The 21,066-nt window shown below is 39.4% G+C and overlaps 1 protein-coding gene across 1 annotated transcript in view; it reads right to left on the bottom strand.

Annotated features, from left to right (window-relative positions):
- The window catches only part of LOC139477759 (CTD nuclear envelope phosphatase 1-like), a 37,205-nt gene that overhangs the window by 11,801 nt on the left and 4,338 nt on the right, over positions 1–21,066 (bottom strand). The window contains exon 2 of the mRNA XM_071260168.1: positions 19–85. Within this exon, the coding sequence (XP_071116269.1) occupies positions 19–85 (67 nt within the window). The remainder of the gene's footprint in view (positions 1–18; positions 86–21,066) is intronic.

Genomic DNA, 21,066 nt, shown 5'->3' with positions numbered 1-21,066 from the left:
ATAAGAAGGACAACTCACTTAATCTGTGTTTGGACAGAGGTGACAATGGTATCATCTCGTACTTCACCGTCTGATGTTGTATCACCTGAAAACAGAAATTTAGAATCAGTTCATATGTACATATATACCACAGATGATGCTAACATGGGTACAATGTTACACCAATACAGCAATCTCCACAGTATGTCAAAGTAGACTTGCAAAGTGAACAAGATGGCAACTAGGTCACCTCGTTGTGTTGTTTGTGTGTTTGTTGTTTAACGCCACACTCAGAAATATTCCAGCTATATGACGGCAGTCTGTAAATAATGAGTCTGACAAGGAAAACCAGTGATTGATATCATGAACATTGATCTATGCAATTGGGATACGATGACCTGCAACTACCACCTGATTCCATCAGTCGCGTCTTACGACAAGAATGGGTTCTGAAAAACAATTTTAACCTGGATATTCACAGAGATATGTCTAGGTAGACATAGTAGACTTGAAAAGTGAGCAATGCAGCCACTGGGTCACCTTGTTGTGATGGCAGTATCTTCCACAAATAGTGTACATGTAATGATATCCCCCATGACATTCCCCATGGTAAACATATTTGCCTAATTAAAGACAACAAATAGCAGCATGTTTGAAATAAGGACAACTTATAGGAACACAAAGATATAAGCCTGGTTTATCCATGAAACAAAAAATGCATGCATGTGTCTTTGTGCATGGGCACTCAATATTCAAGCTGAATTAAGACAGGCTGAAAATAACTGCCTGACCCAAGCTATCGGGTACAATGACACACGCCATCAACCATGTCTCCAAGCCTGACCCCGCTCATTCATGAAGTCATTTGATACCAACAGGATAGGTTGCTGGGGACCAATTCTAACATGGAGTCTACACAGAATTTGTGTGTTGGTATATTCAAGACTGTTTGTTAGACCCAACCGTTGAAATTCATTTCATTGTTTGCTTGTCATCAGCGCATAGGTATTATTTATGTTCCAATGGTGAAGGAAAAAATTGACAGTCATGTCAGTTTATTTTTAAAATAAAAATCTCATGAGACTGTTCAGGTGGAGACAGCTTTTTCACACGTATGGATTTGCTTAAGAATTGATATTGGTTAAACATGTTAAAGAAAGTTGATTTTGATTCAATAAAAAAATGTAGATTATTTTTTCTCTATGTTTTACAGTTTACTTCTTCATTATACAGATCATTATTTAATTCCTTCATTAATCTATTCCATATTTATTTCAGTTATTGCTAAGCGACCTTGCATTCATGCTACATGTTTGATGTTTGCATGTTTGCATGTTTGATGTTTACATGATTTCAGTTTGACCTACATTGTTTTCAGATCATTTCAATTGCTAGTACATTGACCAATTTTCATCCGATATGTTTTGAATATTTCTCAAACTTGGAAATGAAATACCAGTCATAACAACGTCCTACCTAATGCAGATAAAATCAGGTAAAATCAGGTAAAATCAGGTAAAATCCCTGCTATCGACACGTGTTGATGTCACACATATCAACCCATGTCACAACACCTGATAAGGTTCACCCCAGCTACAACCCACACAATCATTACGCTCTTGAAGAGCACAACGATCTCTCACGTGCTCACAGCAATACAGAGTAAGAAACAGTATTTAAACAGAAGCCCAAGATAAAGCTCAATGGTTAAGTTACCTCCTGGACTCGAGTACTTTCCTTATTTAGTATGGTTTAATAAACTGCAAGTACGAGTGTTTTCCATGAATGAGGAATTTGGTTGAACACCAAACTTATTTCTATATCATGGCAATAAAAATGTGTGAAGTTTACAAATTTCCATTAAGGTTCAATTAGCCTGCTATGTCGACGAAAACAAAAATTAGGTTCACTTTGGTGACAAAGACTAAACAGTTTGGGTTCAATGCTCATGATGTCAATCACTGGATTGTCTGGTCCAGACTCGATTATTTTACAGACCGCCGTCATATAGCTGGAAGATTGCTGAGTGAGGCGTTAAACAACAAACAAACAAACAGCAATATATGATGCCTCCGGATGCTTGATGGCTTATTCTTCGAGATTTGTGACATGTCATAGGGAGGTGCGTGCGCAACTGGACGGAAACAAGTTTAATGTTTACATTCCAGCTTCTGGCTTCCTCTTAAACGTGCGACTAGATGTGACGGTATGAGAGATACCCATTTGTACGACTGAAAACAGACTAAAACATAATTCACATGACCACAACTGAAAGTACACTGATAAATAAAACTTACACTGGATCAATAACCTTATGACATCTAACATTACATCTAACATTACATCTAACATTACATATGACATCTGTAAACATAACTGAGTCAGACAGTATACCGAGGAACGGAGATAAACATAGATCAACATAGATCAACAGTGTGAGAGTGGCTCACCAGCAATATATTTGTGTTGTAATCGGCAACTAAATGGATCGGTTGCCTTGTGGGGATGCTGGATAAGTACATAGGTCACCAGCAATATATTTGTGTTGTAATAGGCAACTAAATGGATCGGTGGCCTTGTGGGGATGCTGAATAAGTACATAGGTCACCAGCAATATATTTGTGTTGTAATAGGCAACTAAATGGATCGGTTGCCTTGTGGGGATGCTGGATAAGTACATAGGTCACCAGCAATATATTTGTGTTGTAATAGGCAACTAAATGGATCGGTTGCCTTGTGGGGATGCTGGATAAGTACATAGGTCACCAGCAATATATTTGAGTTGTAATAGGCAACTAAATGGATCGGTTGCCTTGTGGGGATGCTGGATAAGTACATAGGTCACCAGCAATATATTTGTGTTGTAATAGGCAACTAAATGGATCGGTGGCCTTGTGGGGATGCTGAATAAGTACATAGGTCACCAGCAATATATTTGTGTTGTAATAGGCAACTAAATGGATCGGTTGCCTTGTGGGGATGCTGGATAAGTACATAGGTCACCAGCAATATATTTGTGTTGTAATAGGCAACTAAATGGATCGGTTGCCTTGTGGGGATGCTGAATAAGTACATAGGTCACCAGCAATATATTTGAGTTGTAATAGGCAACTAAATGGATCGGTTGCCTTGTGGGGATGCTGGATAAGTACATAGGTCACCAGCAATATATTTGTGTTGTAATAGGCAACTAAATGGATCGGTTGCCTTGTGGGGATGCTGGATAAGTACATAGGTCACCAGCAATATATTTGTGTTGTAATAGGCAACTAAATGGATCGGTTGCCTTGTGGGGATGCTGGATAAGTACATAGGTCACCAGCAATATATTTGAGTTGTAATAGGCAACTAAATGGATCGGTTGCCTTGTGGGGATGCTGGATAAGTACATAGGTCACCAGCAATATATTTGTGTTGTAATAGGCAACTAAATGGATCGGTTGCCTTGTGGGGATGCTGGATAAGTACATAGGTCACCAGCAATATATTTGAGTTGTAACAGGCAACTAAATGGATCGGTTGCCTTGTGGGGATGCTGAATAAGTATATAGGTCACCAGCAATATATTTGTGTTGTAATAGGAAACTAAATGGATTGGGTAGCTACACATTTAAGTAGAGGATAAATCACAAGTACCGTATAATATGGGACATAACAACCAAGTTTTAATTAAACTGCCGATTAACAGGACATTGATATTTCCCATATTATAAAATCACATGGAGAATTCTATCTAACATTTCCACCACAAAGTGTTTCCCATTTAATAAATACATCAAATTTGTTGAAATATTATAGTTCAATTTGACAAGAATAATTGAATGAGGAAATGTAGCATATTTGAAACATTAAATGAAAACAATAATAATTCATTATGTTGTATCTGATCATATAGGTGGTGTAATTTCACAACCATGGTGATTCGAACCAAGCTGCGCTCAGGCAGACAGGTCACTTCAGTATGTTTTAGTCAGTTTCTTTCTGATGAAAATCGGGTGTCATTTGACTGGAACTGGACTGTGAGTGAGTGAGTGAGTGAGTTGGGTTTAACGCCGCTTTTAACAGTATTCCAGTTATATCGCAGCTTGTCAGCTTAATGTGGGAGGAAAGCCCTGAGTGATGCAGGTCTCACACGTTTACCACTTCGGTGAAAACCCACGAGCACGGGTACGGTGCTGACAAACCTAGAAACATAATCGGGACGAATCGGGATTCGAACTCACAATCATAGGTTTCTGGCGTGCCCAAGGGACACAACACTGCACAGAGAATAGCGGCGCCTTAGACGACTGGGCCACCCGTGCCCCCTCACGCAATTGAGATCGATGACATGCATCAACCAAGTCAGCGAGTCTGACCTTGCCCCGTTTTCCGATGGGCATTAGTCCTTGCACTAATAGGACACCAAGTCTGCCCACCCGATCCATTTATTTGCCTCTTGCGACAGCATAGCGTTTCCATGGGTCTGATGTCACAAGATAATTTGAGAGTGCTCACTGTTGTCTCTTGGGGATTACATTACACATAGGGCCACAAGATCTGTGTGAGATGGGAGATTGAGGAACAAATTAAGCTGGTATGTTGGACGACTGTGTTCTGCGTGTTGGGTGGGTTGCTTACTGAAAAAATGTTGGATTTTTTGGGTTCTGATCAGGACTTATGGGACAGTAACCATGGTAACTATTTACAGAATGGTTGTTCTTGTGACCAGTTGTCTGCAAGTTTTGATTCGGGAGAACATTTAACATCTAAAGCCTGGCTGCTTTAGACTTTTTCCATGAGTGGATGGTTTGACTTTCTCAGCATCCTCAGCACTATTTCTGAGGAATCGCAAGCTCTACTCATGCCAAAAGTGTGTCGATGACTTTCTAATCTCAAGGTCACACTCAACGAGGCTTCCATCAGCAGACAACAGAGAATAAACTGAAAAAGAATGCAACTCAAGTCTAGAATGCCTCAGTTCTTGGAATGAAGCATTGATCCGGGCTCCATCTGAATTTTAGTTTATATTTTCTAGACATAAAATACTTTTCAATTCAATAACTTTATTTCTGGAACAAAATAACCGGAAAATAGTTTAAACTGGGGTTAATCCCACATGTTGCTGACTGAATGGGATTTTTCATCAGTGTAAAGACAATTCTACAAATATTCCTGAGACATATATCTACAACTATGGGAAATGTCTCTATGTACAATTTGTTTACTCATCCTGGTTACTGATTGTCATTAACAGACACCCGCTAAAAGGCGTGTCCCGCGTGAGCGACCGGAAATCACAAATGCCGCGATACGATGAATGCCGCGGTACCACGAGGTCAGAGTATACACGGAATATTCCAGAAATAACATGAAAAATGGCGATAACTGGTCGCTAGCTTCGACGTGTACACTTTCAAGTGTATCCAGTCCAGAATGACATGTTGACATGTTTTAACTGTTCGAAAATAGTGTATGTGAAAATAGGAAGGCGGATGCCCCGATGCACACGCGACCCGCCAGTCACGACATTGGGTGGATTGTTGTGGTCCCTCTCGGCAGTGGCTGATTTTACATAGCGCTTTAATTACTTTCGCAGAGGTCGCGGGTGACAGCACAGCCACGGTGATTGAATTAATTAGTATCAAGCGCTTCACTGAGTACTGTGGACCGCACCATCTCGCGTACAAGAGACGACAGAGCCGTCACGCGTACACGTTACGTCTGCGACTGCTCATACCAAGATTAAGGTCATGAGAATTGACTTCCAAGATTACGATCTAACAGCACCATAAATCACACATTATTTTATAATCTGGATCAGATGACAAATTTCCTCAATCAGTCATATCCTCAGTGTGATTCTGGGTTAGAAAAGATCTCCAGCAAACAATGCTTGTCATAAGAGGCGACTTAATTGATCGGGTAGTCAAGGTCTCTGACTTGGTTGATTGCATGTGATTGTATCCAAATTGCGTGGATCGATGCTCATGATGTCAATCACTAGATTGGCTGGTCCAGTCTTGATTATTTACAGATCACCATCATAGAGCTGGAATATTGCTGAGTATTGCATGAAACAACAAATACAGAGATCGAAGAGTAACGGCTGCAACACATCACGAGCCACAAGCAACTCATGTTTAGGTCATGTTTAGGTGGGGATGTTTACAATGGATAGTTGTATCAAGATGGTAACGTCAACAATAAATAACAAAGCAATGGTATTTTCTATAATTTATAGAATTTATAATACTTTAAGAATGCCAAAGAAAATAGTGACATCATCAGTTTATTCAATTCAACTTTAGGGATTGCAAAAAACATCACAAATTAAGAATGTCTTGAAGTCACACAAAAATAAAAGTGGGATTAATTTCTGTTTATATCTGCTGAGATGCACCAGGGTTCCAGAAAGGTGCTCTCCTGCTTGAGAGGAATTGCACAACAAACTACTTCAAGATGTTCCATTTCCCGGCCATTACTCAGAGCATCTACAGAGACCGGTGAGTCAGGACCCACATCTGCATTGAGTGCGTGAGTTTTGTTTTTAACACCACTTTGAACAGAATTTCAGTTACATTACAGCGTCAGTTTGATGTTGAAGGATGCCAAACTCAAGACGTTTACCACTTTGGTGAAACCCAACAGCACGGGTATGGTGCAGACAAATCTAGAAACATAATCAGGGCAAATACGAGATTTAAACTTGTGGTCAGGTTACTGAGTACAACGGTTTGTGCCACGCATTCTCCGAAATCTGCATTGTTTGTTGTTTAATGTCGCACTCAGCAATATTCAAGGTATATGATAGCAGTCTGTAAATAATCGAATCAGGACAAGATAATCCTGTGATTGACACATGCATCAACCTAGTTGCCAAACCAGACCACCAGATCTTCTGAATCTGGACAAGATAATCCTGTGATTGAAACATGCATCAATCTCATCGCCAAACCAGACCACCCGATCTACTAATCTGGACAAGATAATCCTGTGATTGATACTTCCTTCGTATACCCGTGAAGATCCGGGGTAAAATAGGTCTTCAACAACCAATGCTTGCCGTAAAAGGCAACTATGCTTGTCATAAGCGGCGACTAACGGGATCGGATGGTCAGGCTCGCTGATTTGCTTGATGCATGTCATCGACCCAATTGCATGGATAGATGAGCATGATTCCAATCACAGGACTGTCTGGTCTAGACTCGATTATTTACACAGATCGCCATCATAAGCTGGAATATTGCTGAGCTTGGCGTAATACAAAAAACATCAATGACATTCATTGCCAGAAATTGTTACAAAATATTTAACAAACAGAATGACACTGCAATGAGGGGCTCTGCTTGTTTCTAGCAACAGCAGCTTATGCCCAGTGGGCGAGTGTCCAATACTCTCCCATTGCTATCCCAAACATCAACACATAATCCTAAGAACCAAAATATTGACACACCATCCCACAACCACAAGGACACACACATCCTCTTGGCAAGGTCACAAGGCAAGGTCACAGAGCAGCAGTTCGGCTGATCCAGTCTGACAGACGTGTATTAACAGGCTTTCTTCTATTTGTAATGAACGACAGAATGGCAGATACCCATTAGCAGAAGAGGCATTGTTTGACTTGTCGGTATAATCAATGTCAGAACTGACGACACGATAAATCATTCATAAGGCAGGCACTGCACCGGCAAAGTATTCTAACTGCGAAAACACACTTTGACGAGGAGTGACAAGTATAGTGGGACTGTTTCGAGCAGCGTTTTACCAGACACAAACTGTGTTTGCCTTTTATCCATACATATTGTGAACGGACGCAAATAATTTAAACTGAGGCTCCTTTTTGATGCAAGAAAGTAGGACTGTTTGAAACAGATTTATCAAGATTGCTTGTCACATACCAGTATCAAAAAGACATTAATAACACCATATTCTTTTATATTCCTATACATACATATATGAACTATACAATATGAACTATACCATGTATACGGTTGTAATATGAATTGGGTGTTCTTAAACTTCTTTTGATTCCTCGACTCCAAAATACAAGAATCTCTAAAGTAGGTTTTATTGAAGAAAGATTAGGACAAGGTGAGTATGGTTTTACGCCGCTTTTAGCAATATTCCAGCAATATCATGGCGGGGGACACCAGAAACAGGCTTCACACATTGTACCCATGTCGGGAATCGAACCCAGATCTTCGGCGTGAAGAGCGAACGCTTCAACCACTTGGCTACCCAAACGCCGCCATTAGGACTTGAGAATAAAAAATATTTGATTCCTGTTCATTCTGACCAAAAACATGAGAGAACATTTGGAAACATATAACTGGGCAGGGGTATATTCTTTTTTCAAAATTTGAAGAGGATTTTCTAAAAATCATTTGAAAGTTTGAAACATTGTTCTTAAAACACCAATCAACATCAGACTGGCATCAGACATGGGACACGTTCTCTCATTTGTTCAATTCATGGAGAAATGCAACATTAAAACACTCAGAACCGGATGAAACTTGGTAACCTAATTTTACCATTTATTAAATTTCATTTAATACCAGGGCCCACTTGCACAAAGCGATTTTAACGCTGAGACTATTGTAAGCCTATGTTAAAGTATAGGATATACAATAATCTTACCGCTATGATCGCTTTTTTGCAAGTTGGCCCTTGGCCCCGTTCCTCAAAGCGATCTTAGCACTACGATGATCGTAAGCCTATGTTAAAGTATGGGACTTACGATCACCTTAGCGCAAAGATGGCTTTGAGGAATGGGGCCCTGGACAGGTTCTCAATATTTCTATAAAATACAAATTACCAAGAACTATGCTTGTCGTAAGAGGCGACTAACGGGATCAGGCGGTCAGGCTCCCTGACTTAGTTGATGCATGTCATCGATCCCAATTGTGTGGATCGATGCAGATGCAGGAAAACAGAACATTCATATTTCAAAAGAAAACATTATACCTTACAAAACAACAATCCTGTGAAATCTATAACAATGGGGCAGAAAAAAATCACATTTAACTACAGATTTCAACACAAAATGACAACATTCCAGGAATCCCAATGGGAGCTCACTCAGCATGCTCAGTACTACTTTCTAACAAACATATTGGAAATGAAAACATTATTTTTGATATTTCAACTAGTACTGGTCAAGCTGTCATTTACTCTTTTCTCAATGTACAGCAACAACATGTTCAATAAAAAAAAACTGTAAAATGAAAAGTTAGCAATGAGTGCGTGAATGTTGTTTAATGCCACAGTCAGATTATTCAAGTTACATCACCTCAATCATGTTTAACAGAACCATCTCCTTTGTCTAGTGTACACAGCATCTGGAGAGGCGTATCAGTGTTGAACTGTGGCATACTATGTCAGTGGCCTAGCACTCTTAAACTGGCACTCTAAAACTGGCGTAAGTCCAGACTGGTACAAGCAGCCACTCACAGATACACAAGCTTGGTTTGTTGTTTGACGCCGCACTCAGCAATATTCAGGCTATATGACGGTGATCTGTAAATAATCGAGCCTGGACCAGACCATCAAGTGATTAATATCATGAGCATCAATCACACAATTGAGATTTGATGACATGCATCAACCAAGTCAACGAGTCCCCCGACCACCCAATCCCGTTAGTCGCCTCTTACGACAAGCATAGTCGCCTCTTACGACAAGCATAAGATACAAAAGGTACTTGAAATCTGGTCCTGTATAAACTCACTGTAATAAGCAATATTAGAAGTAGGGCTGATATATCTAGTCGTATTTTTACAGCCTACCCAAGTCTTGATTATCATCACTGTTTCAACAATATTAGTTTTTACTATTCACTTCGTAGTTACTCTGCACTATTTCACTTTCAATGCAAAGTTGGTTGGTTGGTTTGTTGTTTACGCCGCACACAGCAATATTCCAGCTATATGATGGCGGTCTAACTGATTCTGGACCAGACAATCCAGTGATTGACATCATGAGCATCGATCCATGCAATTGGGATTGAGGACATGCATCAACCAAGTCAGTGAGCCTGACCACCTGATCCTGTTAGTCGCCTCTTACAACAAGCAAAGTCGCCTTCTACTGCAAGCATGGGTTAAGGACTCAACACAAAGGACTGTAGGTGATATTTGTACAACACTATCAAATAAAATAAATTGCTAAATATGCACAGAGTGTAAGAAAGAGCTGCACTGGATATAAATTGTTACATTCTCGCAATACCGTCCTAATTACTCTACAGAAGTGTGATGATATTTCAACCCCCATTGTCTAAATATCAAACGGTACAAATGTACAAAGCAAACACTCTTTGCCATTTTGCCTCCTCCGACTGAGAAGAGTAAATATGTCAGAAACTGTATCAAGGCCGAAAGGATTCTGAAAGCCAACTATCTTTCCTCCACAGAATGACAATGATTGTCTTACCTCGGGACTGTTTTACGCATTGTGTTCTCTGCATAGGTACTTAAATCATTCATCCTTTACAACGATCGACATAAACTCTCTGCCACACTCACTGTCCCCATCTCACTGCACCTGCTGTGCACAGCGATCAGCTGCGCGGGGATAACGCTGTTGTTCTTATCATCTTTATACTTAGACCTAAACAAATGTTTCAAATAGCAAACAGACTCCAGAAGATTCGGGGTAGAATAGGTCTTCAGCAACCCATGCTTGTCTTAAAGAGGCGACTAACAGGATCAGGTGGTCAGGCTCGCTGACTTGGTTGATGCATGTCATCATATCCCAAATGCGTGGATCGATGCTCATTATGTCAATTAAGCCCTGCCCCAACAAGACCACTGTTCCCACAAAAATTGACAATCACATATCATCCAATTTGCACAATCTCATGGAGACTGCCTTTCATATTTTCCACTTGCCAGTCTCTCAACCATTTCCAAAATCACTTGACCTTTTACTGGTACTTATCTTTTGGACCAGAATATTTGTTGAACAATCTGGATCAAAATGTAGTTTACCATAACATCCACAAACAAACCTTTAAAACTATTTCTGGTCAACAATTGCACAATCTTGAGACATCTCATATTATATGGGTGCCCATCACATTATTAGTCAATATGCTGCACTAGTCATCTTTGCCAAACTGCCCAATGGTTAAGGTATAAGGACAAGTTAAATGTGCCCTTTTATGTCAGTGAGTGAGTTGGGTTTAACGCCACTTTTAACACTATTCCAGTTATATCACGGTATGTCATCTTAATGTGGGAGGATAGCCTGAAGTGATGCAGGTCTCAGACGTTTACCACTTATATGTTTTCATCATAAGGACTAGAGGACTAAAACTGTAAGTTTCTACTCCAGGTCAATGCCACGGAAACAAACATGGAACATCATGCTTATCAACTTTTGAAAGGAAGTCACATTCATGAAGCACTTCCTCTCAGTAGATAAACTCGTGCATTTGTGGGTCCTTGCTTAAAGACGCACTCAGCAATATTCCATCTTTATAATTGCAGTTATATCATGGTGTGTCAGCTTAATGTGGGAGGAAAGCCCCAAGTGATGCAGGTCTCACACGTTTACCACTTCGGTGAAACCCACGAGCACGGGTATGGTGCTGACATACCTAGAAACATTATCGGGGCGAACCGGGATTCGAGCCTACAATCATAGGATTCTGGCGTGCCCAAGGGACGCAACTCTGCACACAGATTGATGGGTTACTTGACCCACAGGTCTGAAATCTTGTTCATTCCAGTCATGACAGCAGCAAAATCAGTTTGAAATTAAGAGGGGTTCTAAGTTTGCTGCTAAAGCATCTTTTGTTTGTTTGTTTGTTTGTTTTTTAACACCAAACCCAGCAATATTCCAGGTGTAAAATAATCGAGTCTGGACCAGACAATCCAGTGATTGATCCATGAGCATCAATCCACACAGTTCGGATGATGACATGCATCAACCAAGTCAGTGAGCATGACCACCCGATCCACCCGATCCCGTTTCTCGCCTCATACGTCAAGCATAGTTGCCTTTTACGGCAAGCATCAGTTGCTTAAGACTTATTCTACCCCAGATCTTCATGGGGGGGTGTGTGTGTGTCTAAAGCATCTAAATCTTGGGACCCCTGAATCTTGAACAACATTTGAAATTAGGCCAAGGGGTCTTGTCATTTCCAGTGTTCGTAATTAAGCATGAAATTAAATTAGTCCCTGTCATGTCCCTATTGTTAAAAGTCAAATAATTTAGGGGGGCGTTGATTTAAATATTAAAGTAACAAACTTCAAGGACCTGAGAACCCTCATTAATTTTGAATGCTTTTACATTTAGCATCAAGGCAATGACAAGATCCCACTGACTTTCAAAATTAATTTCAAACATCGAACAATGATGAACATGATTAAATAATTTAACTATTATCATCATTATCAAACCAAACATAATTTGTGGCAAACCTGACAGTTTTATTGAGCTGCTGCAGGCTATAATGAATGAGTTGCATGAGTTTCTCTCTTCACTTCTCTGTCAGCCTCACTAGACATCATTAGGTGAGGTAAGGTGAAATGGGGTTTAACGTCGCATCCAAGATTATTGCACTTCTAGAGCGACGTGCATGTACATGTGTGTGTTTGTGTGGCTGCTTGTACTAGTCCGGACTGATGCCGATTTATAGTGCTAGCACACTGAGATACAATGCCGCAGTTTAACATGAATACCCCACTCAGACACAGTATACTGACTCCGAGTCGACCAGTCCTTGTTTTAGCTCCTTAATGCCGAGCACCAGACACGGTAACAACAAGTACCATCTTTTAACGTCTTTTGGTATGATGCGGCTGGGGATCGAACCCCGGACCTTCCGCTCTCCGGGCGGACGCTCTACCACGAGACCATGGAGGCGGTCTCTAGACATCATTAACAACAGTGACCTTCATTCACCACTAGTCATTTTTACTGTCCTGTTAGATTGCTTGTGCCTGAATGATAGACGATGTCATCAATACCGTGATCAAAATTAAGAACAAAGGTTAACTAGTCTTTAGTGAGTGAGTGAGTGAGTATGGTTTTACGCCGCTTTTAGCAATATTCCAGCAATATCACGGTGGGGGACACACATTGTACCCATGTCGGGAATCAAACCCGGGTCTTCGGCGTGACGAGCGAACGCTTTAACCACTAGGCTACCCGACCGCCCCTAACTAGTCTTTAGCGTAACCATGTTAAAAATTAAAGATCTAAGGGTCTTCAGGGTGAACAACCAACACTTTATCCCAGAAAGAATCAAGTATCCATTGAATAAAATACATTCCAGCACTGACCATGGTTTTATAAACAAAATAATAACATTTTAAATTTTAAATTTTCTTTAACTTAAACCTGTTAAAGTGAACTCATATTTTCATGTTATAAAATAGTGAACTTGATTATTTGGCCTATTTTTTTTGTTTTGGTCCACTGTGTATGTACCCAAGATCAATTGGAATCCCACAACAACAGCAAATTCCTCATCTAAATCTGACAACATACTGGCTTGGCTGCGTGAGGAGTTGATTAGTGATAACGAGAGCACTGATAACCTGGATCTGGGCATAAGCAGTGACCTTCATCGAAAGTTGTGTACTTCACATGATGGGTCTGTCGGCCATGCTTGTAATCAAGCGCTGGCAAGAAACCAGCACATTTCAATACACTGGACGGCCACTTAGATCAGTATGTGCCTTGTTCGTCTCATGTATGCAACATCTTGCCAGCCATACTTTGGTCACAGATTTTTAAAAAATATACATCTTCCACAAAAAATATTCATAGAAATTTTCATATTCAGTAAACATATTAAAATGTCTCACTTTGTGGTGGGATTACTGTGTTTGTCAAGTTTTTATTCCGGTCTGAATTTACTTGGCCACGTTAGCGTGATTTCAGCATATGAAACTATTTAAGTTACCAGTATAACGTGAGAAAAACTGCCCAAGTGAGGTTGGTCATAGATGTGTACCATGAAGAAGTGGTACTTGCAAACGAAGGTTCATAATCAGGAAGATTTTGGAATTCAAACCCAGGACCAGCAGATCCTGGCCTTACCAAGGTACACAACACTGCAAGGTACACAACACTTTTATCAAAAAACTTTAAGTAACATCAACTTGCCTCTGACATTATTTTCCGGAGATGTACACCAAAAATCAACTTGTGCCAAAAGACAACCACTTAAATACCATTAAATTTTACAGAGATATTTCACCAGTGACCAGCTTCATCGTGACCTTCTTGAGATGCAGGTTGCCGCAAGGCTTTCTAACTGTGTTTACTTTGGGCTACCTTGATCAATAGGTGAAACTCCGGTTGGACAAACAGCTGTCCACCTACTTTCCAATGAATCTAGTCATCATGATGGAAGTTGGACATGTTGGATCTGGTCGTACTCAGAAACAACATTGTTTAACATTGTTCTGTCATAGTACCATTTCTGATCAATATTCAATAATTGATCGATAACTGAGTATGTGGGTTAAGCCTTAGAAATTCGTTTTTGGAAAGACCAGTCCAGAGGACTTGTGTAAAATATATTTCACTACTCCTGTAAGTTTGTTGTTAATCCTTGAACAAGACAACTACATTCACTAGGTTCATGTTTTCTGTCAGTTTAATTCAGTTCCAATTTGCACCAGAATTAAGGCATTGAGAGCTGGTTCAGAATCATAGCCCTCAAATACTACTCGTTATTGGAAAGTGCCATCAGTTGATTTTTACTCAGCACAATTTAGTAGACTCGGATCTAGAAGAGAGTACCATATTCTGCATAATAAACGCTAGGGCACTCTCAAAATTAGAAATATTATTAGAATTATTAGGATATTATTTTGGTGGAAAAAAATCAGAGCTGAAAGATCGTTAATTTTGTGGTTTATGCTGACAAGCTGAAATGTTTATATACAATATATTTTTCCAGAATTCATTTGCCCATAATTTAGGGTGCATGTAACACATGATCGAGTGCGTATCATACGCGAATAAATAAGTCTTATGTACATTGATCAATCAGAAGGGGTGCTAATTGGGATTGTTCACTTGCCAAGATATTAGCAAATATCGCCGTGGGCGCTAGAGTGGGGCGCCCATTACGTCGAATGTGGTAAGTCCCCAAGGAGCCCTGCCTGTAAGAGGTGACCAATGTGAGGGTTCATGGTCACGATGTGTGTCCCTATAACCAAGGGTTTCCAGACACATTCATTTTCTTGAATAATGATTCATTGTTACAGGGATAGAAACTAACATATTTCTTCCACTAGTCCTTATAATGATAACATATAGCAAAACCCTTAAAAATGACAAATTTCTACTAGTCTTTATGATACCTTAACTATTGGCCAGTTTGGCAAGGACTATAGGACTAGTGCCAATTTCTAACGCTGTGTTATCCAATATGTCCTGAACAATTTTTTTTTTTCCAAATGTGGTCATTATGTAGAATAATGTCCAATCAAACTATGAAAATGACCAGCAAAATCACTGGTGTTCTTCCATAACATCAGCCACTGCTCATGCTGTCAGCCCCTGGTTTGCCTGGGCCAAGTGGAATAAATTACAGGCCTCTGTGACACAGCTAGAATATTGATGACAGCACGACAAAATAATATTCAGACATCACAAAAGTGAAATACTAGCTCAATAGTCATAACAGGTAACAATCTGTTCAATGGTAACAATCAGACCTCATTCATTGATGATCAAATGATTAAGTTTTCTATACAATGAAACTGTACTTGCATGAAACACTGTAAATGTGTTGGCTTAAAATAGCTATCCTTCAGAAAATGCCAGCTTACTTGGGTATCAACTTCTGCAACCCCCCATTTCCATCCCCCAACTCCATCTTTTGCATACACAACCACCCCCCTCCCCAACCAAATCCAATCCCACCTGGTGCTATCCCCCACCCTACCTATTGCTAGCCCAGCCCCACCCTGCCTAATGCTATCTCCCACCTTAATTATGGCACATCGCACCCCCAACAAATGTTACCCTTCCCACCTCCTTCTACCAAACAAACCTCGACAACAAACATGTAAAATCAAATTGAACACAAGCCATGAGAGTCAGGAATTAAGAGAGTTAATTACACTTCATATGAGCCAATGCCAGATGGCCCAGACAGGCCCCTCGCATCAACATTAAAACTAGTGATGAATGAGTTCTCAACACTGTGCACATTATGAAAGAAGAGGTCCTACCTCATCAACCTATTCCTGACCCATATTCAAGTGTACGTAACACCTATCCTCTTATCCATATATTTCCTTGCTGCAACATCCGGTACATCGTCAGTACCAGTACAAACTTTTCATATACATACCATATTTTCTTGAGTACAGTGCGCACCCAAATATAATGCACACCCAAATATAATGCACACCCAAATATAATGCACACCCAAGTATAATGCACACCCAAGTATAATGCACACCCAAATATAATGCACACCCAAGTATAATGCACACCCAAATATAATGCACACCCAAGTATAATGCACACACAAATACAATGCGCACCCAAATATAATGCACACCCAAATATAATGCACACCCAAATATAATGCACACACAAATACAATGCGCACCCAAATACAATGGGCACCCAAATACAATGCGCACCCAAATATAATGCACACCCAAATATAATGCACACCCAAGTATAATGCGCACCCATGTATAATGAGCACCTCCTCTTGCGGATTCAGTATTTTTTTTAAAATAAATTTTGAGTAATATGCGCAAAAAAAATTACACTGTACCCCATCAGCGAATTCCGGTAAATGAACGGGTGATAAGAAACTTGGTCAGTACAAATATGAGACATGTTGATTTACCAATTGTCAGCATAAACCACGAAATTTACGAGCTTTCATCTCTGTTTTTTTTCACCAAAATAATATTCCAACCCCCTATTTCTAATTTTGAGAGCGCCCTGGGCGCTTATTCCGTCGAATGCAGTATCCACTAAAAACAGTCAACCGTTGACTATGAATCACTATTCAATAGTAATGACACCAGGTGTTCATGAAAATGTGAGCATGTCCAGCTCTACCGGTGGCACCCATGACAAACACATGCAAAGGCAAGTCAAGGTTAACATCAAACACAGGAATATATGGTCAAAGTAAACAACATGACGTTAATAATGCACAATTGTTTCATATGACTTATCTGTCATGACACATAAACAATAGTGATATGAAATAATCCAGTATCCGTTAACTTCTTTTCAGTAGTAAACATCAACACTAACACTGTCGGCGTGAGGTAGTTCTGGGATCTAGCAGCCCATGGCGTAAAATCCCATTAGCTCAAAAACACATCAGTGCATCACCAGTGCTGTGCTGATCAGGTCAAGGCAATCACAACTGACAGCTGTCACTTCTATCAAATATAGCCTAACATACTTTGAAAAGGAGCTCTCACGCTTCACTGATTGTGTCCCGCCTTGTAATGGCATAACAACAGATACCGGATCTATAAACCATTTGCATATTAATCATGTATCCTTCGATAAGGTGCTTCCTTGCGATGATTACAAATGATTATTGAGACAACATACCAGCGTCTATGCATTAGCCTGTCAAAACCTTTTAAGATGTCTAGAATTTCACACCAGCCTGCTACCATATATCTTCGGTATGATGAGCAAACACTTTAAATACTACATAACCCCACTGCTCTGTTCTAGTGTGATTTGGTTATATATTATATGCCAAAGCCTGACATGTCGATCGTTTCCTAGGGTCAGTAAAGGGGCTATACATTTGGATTAAGTAAGTTGTTCAGTATCTTACAAGAGAGATAAGGAGAGTTACTTTCTACAAACTGAAAAACATCCGATGTCAAGAAAACAATTAAGTACATGGCTGTGAAGGGTTGATTTTCAGAATTTTTATTCTACCATGAATTTGGAAACTACTCAATTCTGATTGGTCAATTAGAGGTATCAAGTCACATTAACCACCTCTGGTTGAAACATATGATTTGACACCTGCATCAATGAGGAAGCTGCGCGTTTGGTTCCAAATTCAATTTATTGTGCTTAAATCTAATTCAAAATTGAAAATACAGTATGTTTATCTTCTAATTATATTATATCTATCATATCTATCAAAACTGTCAATAGTTGATGGATAGCATGACATCAATTTCGACTTCAACCGTTTAACCTGCCACGAATGTAGTGCCATGGGGTAAAAGACAACTGCAATACATCAATAGTTTAATCCATCTTTTCACACTAACCGAATGGGAACATCAATTTATTTACAGATACAGACAGACAGCCCTCACAAAATTCTTTTATGTTGTTGTCAGGCTGATACACTTATTGAAACGAGAGTCCTCTCGGGAAGAAAGAACAAATAAAGCCAGGAGTTGGATCATTATTTTCAAACCAAGTTAAAAATGTATGTAATGTGTCGTAGGAAAATAATCAATGTGGATCTATTTGAAAGATGTAACACACGCTTCAAATAACACCACAGAGTTCACCAGATTACCTAAGGCATATTGATTTGAAAGACACTCCCTGGCCAAGTTCACTCAGTACAAAATTCCATGTAGTCATGCTTTAAAATAACTTGGAAGCTATTGCTTCAAAGTCTGTCGATAAAATCAAGACTGAAAAGACTACCGTTTTCGACGTAATAAGCGCCCCGCTCAAATAAGCGCCCACGGCGATATTTGCTAATATATTGGCAAGTGAACAATCCCCATTAGAACCCCTTCCAACTGATCAATGTACACAAGACTTATTTATTCGCCTATAATACACACTTGTGTGTTATATGCACCCTTAATTATGGGCAATTTAATTCTGGAAAAATATATCTGTCGTACATAAACATTTCAGGCTGTCAGCATAAACCACGAAATTAATCTTTCAACCAAAATAACATTCTAATAACAGCCCCCTATTCCTAATTTTGAGAGCGCCCTGGGCGCTTATTACGTCAAATATGGTAATTGAAAACTGTCTGACTTTATCTACTTGTCCCAACATGCTAAATCAACTTATTTAATTTTCTAAAAAACAATTATTTCAGGATATGCAGTCAGCCAAACGAATGGAATTATATTCAAAAATAATTTTTAAAATATACAAATTGAATCATCAATTTCATGATAGAGAAGCTGTTATCATGTGGTTATAGATAAAATGTTTCATGATAAGTATTAGATCAAAATTACCATGTAATATTTCTGATGTCTTGCCTGCGTTTCTGAAGAAGCTCCTGTGGTATTTCTGTCTGATATCGAGAGGTTATCCTTATTATCAAAGAGGGATAAACATGCTAAAACAAGAACTAGCCTGCCAGCATGTCTGGCCAGGAATATTTTGCCTGATGTGTCTCAACATTCATTAATAGCAGTGAAATGTCAATCAGTCTGTCGACATGGTCTAAACATTAGCAATGCAAACAGGGTGAAGATTTATTAGCAGACACTTAAGTTAAAAACAAACAAATGTCTCCAGGAACCTGTTCCACACAGTGATCTTAGCGCTAAGTTGGTCGTAACTCCCATACTTAATCATAGGCTTACGATCAACGTAGCACTAAGATCGCTTTGTGGAACGGGGCCCTGGACCATAAGACCACGAAAGTTAACATGTTATTCTACCACCCCCCCATCCCCCAACCCCAACTTGTCTTTCAGCATCCTGTAAGTGAATCTTAGTGTTACAAATATTGACTTTTATCAGCTGAGCTTACTACAACAGAGAAAGAAATTTTACCCGACTGAGACTGTCTGTTTTTTCCGTGAAATTGATGATTGGTTTGGGTTTTTTGTTTTTTAACGTCGCACTCAGCAATATCCCAGCTATATGACAGCGGTCTGTAAACAACCGAGTCTGGACCTGACAATCCAGTGATTGACATCATGAGCATCGATCCACGCAATTGGGATACGATGATATGCATCAACCAAGAGTACTTAGATTGTATATACCATTAATGATATACCATGGTCATATTGCATAAAAATGAATTGCAAAATATTTTTATAATATGGCCATTGTTAGTTCAATTTATCCAAATTCTGCTTTCTCCTCTGGTCATCTTATTACACTTTAAATGTATCCCATCTTTCATTATGACAATGCGAGTGAGTCGGATTTTATGCCGCTTTTAGCAATATTACAGCAATATCATGACGGGGGGCACCAGAAATGGGCTTCACACATTGTACCCATGTCAGGAATCGAACCCGTGCCTTCAACATGACAAGCGAACTCTACCTAGGCTACCCCAATGCCCTGTGATTAAAAGACATGTAATGTTTCACATCCTTACTTTAAGTGCCATGTATCATCTTAAATCCTTATTATCAAGATATGTAATTGTATCTCATCCTTACACATGAACAAGAGACAAAAATAAATTCCTGCAGACAAGTATAAAATTTTCAAATTTCCCCATTGTTTTAACATTACAAGGGCATTTTATATTCACCCAGGTTGTAAATCTCCCCAGGTTGTAAATCTCAGTTTAGTTCTAACCACGTTATCTGATCTGGCACATCCATACAAGCCTTTCTATGAAGATGTATCCAGTCTGTGACTTCAGCAACTGGTCTAAAGCTTGAATCTTGTAAAATTGTGTTAGTCTTATAAGCTCGGAAATATTAGACCATAAGATCACTAAAATTAACTGACAATGATATTGAGAATTTGGGCTAGTGGTCTAAAAGCGTTTGGCAAAGGTTGTATATCATTGTGACATATCAGTATTCATCCGTCCTATCATCCAGAGAGTGATGGAGAGCCTTCCTTCCCAGATATATCTGCAGCAGCTGTTGCTGTTCCCATAACTTCCCACTAATTAATCTTATAGATGACTGATTGCTTATCATGCTTATAGCTTCCAACCAAGGACCTTGTCATGAAATCTGTGAATGATCACTTTACATTTTCATTATTTCATTTTAATGAATCACATGGAAAATTGAGCATGATATGTATAAAAAGGGATAAGATTTCACGTCACGTATTATATTATCTAAAGAGTGGTATCTATTTACATGAAAGATACAAAATAAATTCTCTAAATGGCAAATGTTCTATTGTCATTCATAATCCATCAGTATTTAA

The sequence above is a fragment of the Haliotis cracherodii genome, unplaced genomic scaffold (genome assembly GCF_022045235.1).
Source record: "Haliotis cracherodii isolate W230 unplaced genomic scaffold, xgHalCrac1.p SCAF_35, whole genome shotgun sequence".
Lineage (NCBI taxonomy): Eukaryota > Metazoa > Mollusca > Gastropoda > Lepetellida > Haliotidae > Haliotis > Haliotis cracherodii.
This window is presented reverse-complemented; position numbering and strand designations above follow the sequence as displayed.